At 38.5% G+C, this 7,544-nt stretch overlaps 1 protein-coding gene across 1 annotated transcript in view; it reads right to left on the reverse strand.

The window, feature by feature from the left end:
- Positions 1 to 7,544, reverse strand: part of LOC311235500 (pleckstrin homology domain-containing family A member 4-like) — a gene marked incomplete at both ends in the record, with an annotated part of 44,596 nt that overhangs the window by 31,740 nt on the left and 5,312 nt on the right. The window contains one exon of the mRNA XM_084322968.1: positions 2,614 to 2,723. Coding sequence (XP_084179094.1) covers positions 2,614 to 2,723 — 110 coding nt within the window. The remainder of the gene's footprint in view (positions 1 to 2,613; positions 2,724 to 7,544) is intronic.

The following is a 7,544-nucleotide window of genomic DNA, read 5'->3' on the forward strand; positions in this document are numbered from 1 at the left end:
CCCGGACATTTTCCATGGTTAACATTAGCGAACTAGCCCACTATCAACAACAATCCCCCTAATAGAGAGCGAAGAGAGAGAGAAACAAAGCGAGCCACTGTCAGGAAGCAGAGCAGAGCGAGCCGCTAGCCGAAGGGGGTTATGTGGGTGTCGTGAAATATTTGGAAAATCTCCTTCTTAATCAGCGGGGGTCACTTTGCTCGGAGGAAGGGGACGCGAAATGCTAAAGAGCGACCAGAGAGCAGAGGACAAACGGTGGGTTTGTGTACCGCACAGAGTGCGCTTTGTGATGCTGCGAGGACTCCGTGTAGGTTAGACACAGAGCGCAGTGAATACATCAAGGGCTGCGGCACAAGGACCGTCGTCATCGTCTCTCTCTCTGTCTGTCTAAACTCATAGGACTTATAAACAAAACATTTGCATGTCTCCCTCATTTACATGTCCTTCAAAAGTCAACAAAGTCGTCCCTCTCGAGCTTTCGACCTCGATGGGTCTTAGCGGTGACGCAGGCCGCCCCCCTAACCCTCTTGATGAGATTTTCCCGAGGCGATTTCCTAAGGAGGAAACGGTATTGTACACAGTATATTACACACTGTCATTGTTTTTAAGATTGCCATCGCTTTTATTTTTTTATATATTATGTATAGAATGTGCTCTCTTTGGATCTATTGTTTACTATTATGTTAGTATTATGTATGTTATTTATCGTGATGTATGCAATAGGGCTGTCACGATTCGTCAACGTAGTCGACGAGAACATTTAGTCGATTTGCATATTCATGATCGACGCGTTGTATTGTTAAATGTGCCTTTTGCGGTGGAAATGGCAGACGTTCAAAGTCATAACATGCATATATATCCTCGCCATTACTATATGCCCGTCGCAGTTAAAACCTTTTAAACTAACGTTAGCTGCTACTAAGCTAAGCTAGCTCACAGGCCAGGATAAATCAGTTTCAGTTACCTCTTTACCGTATCTAAGGTAATCAAAAAGTATGCTAGCGACCAATGCTGTCCCTGCTGTCAACACCACCGTTCCTCCCACAGGTGTCTCAATAGTTCTGAAGTATAAACAAACTATACAGCAACATTAATCTGTCGAATATATTTTTCTGTGTCAAAGGTACTTGTTTTTATGAGCTCATTTCAAATGATGATTTTCAAATGGCTGCTTTAAAAAAAATTATATATATAGCGCTTTTATCCAAAGTGCTTTACAATTTGTTATTCACATTTTACCCATTTTACTCTCTCGTGTGTGTGTGTGTGTGCATGTACTATATGCTACTCTTTTTCACATGGATTAGGCTAATTAGCTTTAACAATCCTGATTCCTGAGCCTATTTTATTCAAAAGGAAGATATTGATTTAAATATGTATATAGCCTATATATATAAAAATACATTTTAATCGTATATCCTGTGCTGGCACAAGCACTACCATAGCGTGGAGTGGAGAGATAACACACAATACATAATATAATAATTCATGGAAATATACTAAAAATCTATTTATGGCCGGTAATAATCTCTCTGGCTGGTAGTTTTTTCAATCTAAAGCTAAAAAGGATGAGGATACTCATTAAACATTTTGAAATATTCAATTGAAATAGATTTTTCTGGTAAATTAATGGTTAATGATTAATCGACTAAATGATAAAATAATCAACTGATTAATCGATAACAAAATAGTCGTTAGTGACAGCCCTAGTTAGCAAAGGATCAGTTGCAGCAAAACCTATTTCTCCACGAGGCATAATAAACCAGTGGTGGAAGAAGTACACAGTTCCTTTAATTAAGTCAAAGTAGAAATACTCTGGTAAAAATAAAAGTTCTCCATTCAAATTGTACTTAAGTATTTGCTACATACATACGTTTGTGTATTCCAGTGCTTGGGAGCATTCAATCCTCGATCCATTGACATCTAAAGGTTATGTTAAAGTGGTATGTGGTCCAATGCTGCTCTGATTGAAGGTTATGTTAAAGTGGTATGTGGTCCAGTTATGCTGCTCTGATTACGTCCTCTTGGAAGTTGACAGGCTTCAAATGTGAAAGTATACTATAATCTTCATACATACTAAAAACAAATACGAAAAGTACAAGTACAGTAGCTTGAAATTGTACAGTACTTGAGTAAAAATACTGAAGTTACTTTCCACCACTGTAATAAAGTAATCTACAACCATAGAAGGCAAAGCTGGGATGAGATGTAAAACGTGATGGGTACATACAACTGTTGTGTTTGAAGCTCACCCCGGCTGAGGATATAAGCCCCACAGCCGTCTATTTCAACCACAGACAATTGGGTCACAGCAGGCCTACTAACTGTACCTTACAGTATATTGTTTCACAGTTCCTGACATGTCATACTGACAGAGCACCATGCGTTTTCCTGTGAAAGCAGACTTCATTAAACTGATAAATGGATTGAACGAAATACTGTGGGATACATTCAACACGTGTGATTTCATTCAACTGACACACTTTAGCATAGACTGACGAAAACAGTTATCGTCCCCAAATATCTCCCGCAGTAAATGTTTGCTCCTACTGCTCCACGCTGCTCTCTAGCATCATGTGTTGGTACCTCGTAAAACATGCCATATTGCTGTACCTGACTAATCGCAGCCGCCTGCTGGCTCCCTCGAGCTCCATCGCTTGGCACACGTCCTCACAGCATCCCAGACCTGCTTGGCTGCTCTCTTCCTGGCTTCTGCAACGCTCCTGTTGCCCAAAACGCAAACAGGGACCCTCTGCTGCTACTCTATTGCTCTCCTGGTATACAGTTAACGTGTCAATTGGACTATCTCTTTCTCGCTCCGCCGCTCTCCCTCCCTCCCTCCGCTCGGACCTCTCTCAGAGCCGTTTGTCCGGTGATCAATCTACCTACGCTGGCCGTTCACACTCGATCTTCTGTCTTTCTTCTCTCTAAACAGAGCGCTCTCTGTGCTGTCCTTCTCCCCCCCCCCCCTCCTCCCTCCATCCCTCCTTCGGTCTCTCCATCCCTCCCTCTCACAGTGCCCTCGGAGGTCTCTCTCTGGCTCCTTTTGAGTGTGGGATTGTGGCTTTTGGACATTTACAAAATGTGCCCTTTGTAACATTTGGAAAGCATCTCATTGCTAATCCGTATCTAGACTTGTGCCATTTGCAGATCTGGATGCCGACCTTGTATTGTCGCCGCTCGCCAACCGATCATCTAAAGATCAACAAAGGGGTAACCTCTTCGAAGAAAGTAAATATTGCTCTCTGATTTGTTGCGTTGTGAGCTGAACTCAACACACCATCTGTGACAGGGGCTGCCCGCTTCCAAGAAGCTGTTTATTGGCCAACAACAGCTTAAACAGGATCTTTAGATCAATGTTGTTTCATGCAAAAAAGCTGGTAAACACCCCTAACAGCATCTTCAGTGTTTCTGGGAAGTCTTCCTTTGTCGGAATTCACATTTGGGGTTGAAATTGAAAACAAATTCATGGCAAGTTGAAATGCGTCACCAGTTGGCCCGACTCTGGTCGACCGGATGCTTGCTGGGTTTGATAACTTGATTAATTATCACCTGCTGAGTGATATGCGGGTCCTGCAGGCGGACAACTCACTCTAGCATATGGCGTGAGGGACGAATTGCGTTACATCCTGGGTTTTTTGGTAGGTGCGTCTCAAGGGCACAGGTGAAGGTGTGACTGGCAGAAAGCCCCTGCAGGAAATGACACCGGCCTGTACATTATGTCGGTCGAGACTGGAAGGGTTTCCATGGCGAGGTAGTAGAGCGCTCTCACGCGTGTCGTACTTCCGGCTGCTCCCGTATCACCGGGGTCTCCTGCAACTCTGGGACAATGAATGGACTATTAATAGAACACTCCTAGCTTCATCTCTGTGGCAGCTCTGTTCCTGTTCCTCTGTCTCTGTTCTAATATGGATTTATTTCTCTGGTAAAGCAGGGGATTTTGAGTTTTGAGCGTGCAAATATAATGTTATTATTATTGTTGTTGTAGTCATTGTCGTTGTTATCATCTTCGTACCGATAATACTGTATCCAGCTTCAAATTCCTTCAAAAAGTCCACATCTCAAGTAGGCTGGTCAAGAAGGCTCACCAGCGCCTCGTCCTCCTGATGAGACTGAGGAAAGTCCACCTGTCTCCCTCAGATTCTGGTGAACTTCTACAGGTGCGCCATCGAAAGCAGACGTACCAACTGCTATGAATCGAAAATGGGGGACCCTGATGTAAACAAGACAAACGTCTTTCTCCGGTCTGCATCCCATTATTAAAAATTGTGTGTATTGAGCCGTACTGTATTGTACCCATTCTGCAATCTGTTAAATAAAGTTTTTATTCATTCATTCATTCATTGATTCATTGATTCATTGATTCATTGATTCATTGATTCATTGATTCATTCATTCATTGATTCATTCATTCATTCATTCATTCATTCATTCATTCATTCATTCATTCATTCATTCATTCATTCATTCATTCATTCATTCATTCACTCTGCCTCGGACTGGAAGGCACTGCAGAGGTGGTGGAAACCGCCCAACGTATCACCAGTACATCACTCCCTGCTATTGAGACTATTCAACACAAACAGTGTCTGAGGAAGGTACAGTATTGTCAAGGAACATCCAGCTCTCCTGCCCTGCAGCACCTGGCGACCAGTGGGGTTGTTGTCCTATACCAGTTGTTGTTTTCAGTCCTACCAGTGTCCTGTGGTCAGCGATAACAGGTAACTATCCAAGACGAGCTTACTGTAGCATCGCAGTCAACGTGAACATCTGGTCATTTACTGTTTAGCAACGTGGCTAAAAGGTTAATTTGACATTTTACAGCAACGACGAGCTTACAATACATATTTATCAGCAATTTCATACATATAGGCACAATAAATAAGAATAAACAATAAAAAATCAGCTGAGACAGTTACAAGTCGACACACAGTGGTTGGAGATCATACTTTTAAATGCAACAAGAGAAGGAAGAACCTTCAACTCTACAGGCATCCTTGGAATTAATTCATCATAACAATAATAATAAATATGACAATATTTGTATCATAAAACATTTTGTTTTCCATTTACAGTCATGCCTCAAGAGGCATCGTAATGTCCAAAAATAACACTGCAAATGACAGTGGATAAATAAATAAGAACTAAAACGAATTACGTGGATATATCTATAGTGGAATAGAATTAATAGTATTAATTTAATATTCCATATTTATACCGTCTCGTTGAGTGCTCCTGGCCACCTGTTCAGCACACACACACACACACACACACACACGCACACTATAGCCTACGTGTGTAATGAATGAACAATAGGCTTATATTATTTGAATTACTTGTTTCATTAGGAGATAGTAGATACTGTATGCTCTGCCCTATAGTAGTACGTACAGTAAGTACAGTACACATCTTAGGGCCGCCACATAGTCGTGTGTACTGTGATTGATTGATTGATTGAAAACTTTATTAACAGATTGCAGAATGGGTACAATACAGTCAGTGTTAATTTTGGCAGCTATTTTCATTTTAGTTTTAGTCTTAGTCATGTGTCAAGTGCTCCTTTTTCGTTTTCATCATATTTAGTCATTTTCATTTATTTTTCGTTTTAGTCAGTTTTAGTCAACTAAATGTCTGAACATTTTAGTCTTAGTCAGTTTTTGTCTCAATTTTGTCTTTTTTGTTTTCGTCTAGATTTAGTCAACGAAAACGGATGACATTTTGTCTATTTTTAGTCAATGGAAAAAAACTTGTCAGAAGTCATGGAACATATTCTGATTTAAATTGCGTATTTATTTTTTAACCTAGGGGAATCTGAGTCTGCGGCAAGTAATACACAGGAAGGGTGCACTCAGTCACTCACTGTCAATCTGTGAATGGAGAAATAACTTAATAAGACAGTCACATTATCTCTTGCCTTGCTCACCTGGCAGCGATTTATTTGAAATATTAAATAACACTAGCAACCAGTAACAGTGTCAAACACTAACTAACAGGATACTGTCTGTGTTGTAAACAAACAAACACACAGTACAGTAGTAGTTTAACTTACTTGAGTAGATAAATATAATAGTACAGTACAATAGTGTATAGTACACACAGTAGCAATCTGATTGCAATCTGCTTGCATAAACATATAAAATGATAAATCACATTTTGAGGTTGGTGTGTAAAGTGCCACATGGTGATGGAAGAGGTCTGGTTAGGGGTTAGATTTAGAGGTGGTCTAGGTCTGGTTAGGGGTTAGAGTTAGAGGTGGTCTAGGTCTGGTTATGGCCTCTATTAACCAGACCTAGACCACCTCTGACTCTAACCCCTAACCAGATCTAGACCACCTCTAACTCTAACCCCTAAGTTAGGGTTGGTGATGGTCAGTGCTGGGCTGCTGCCTGCTGGCAGCGGTTTATTCTATAACAACAGGATACTGTAAACTAAGTAAACAGAACACACAGTAGTACTAGTAGTAGACGTACACACTGACGTACAATCTGCTTGCATAAAAACATTATATAAAATCACATTCTGAGGTCAGTGTTAAAATGCCACATGGAAGAGGTCTGGATAGTGGAACTGGTTAGCGGTTAGAGTTCGAGGTGGTCTAGGTCTGGTTAGGGTAACTTAGGGGTTAGAGTTAGAGGTGGACCGTTTAGGTCTGGTTAGGGGTTAGAGTTAGAAGTGGTCTAGGTCTGGTTATGGCCTCTATTAACCAGACCTAGACCACCTCACATTGACGCCTGTCTGCTCCCGGCTGCCCTTGGGGGGGAAGGACGACGGGATGGGTTAATCGCAGAGACGAATCGCATCGGCGATCCTACAGAGACAATGCATGCGTGTGTGTTCCGGTGTGTGTGTTGAGGATAATTGCATGCCAATTAAAGACTTCTGAGCAGGTCCTGCATTATTATTATTATTATTATTATTATTATTATTATTATTATTATTATTATTATTATTATTATTATTATTATTATTATTATTATTATTATTATTATTATTATTATTATTATTATTATTATTATTATTATTATTATTATTATTATTATTATTATTATTATTATTATTATTATTATTATTATTATTATTATTATTATTATTATTATTATTATTATTATTATTATTATTATTATTATTATTATTATTATTATTATTATTATTATTATTATTATTATTATTATTATTATTATTATTATTATTATTATTATTATTATTATTATTATTATTATTATTATTATTATTATTATTATTATTATTATTATTATTATTATTATTATTATTATTATTATTATTATTATTATTATTATTATTATTATTATTATTATTATTATTATTATTATTATTATTATTATTATTATTATTATTATTATTATTATTATTATTATTATTATTATTATTATTATTATTATTATTATTATTATTATTATTATTATTATTATTATTATTATTATTATTATTATTATTATTATTACCTCTGACTCTAACCCCTAACCAGACCTAGACCACCTCTAACAACTCTAACCCAGTGGCGGCTGGTCCATAGGGGGCGCTAG

The sequence above is a fragment of the Notolepis coatsorum genome (genome assembly GCF_963971535.1).
Source record: "Notolepis coatsorum genome assembly, chromosome: 10".
Classification (NCBI taxonomy): domain Eukaryota; kingdom Metazoa; phylum Chordata; class Actinopteri; order Aulopiformes; family Paralepididae; genus Notolepis; species Notolepis coatsorum.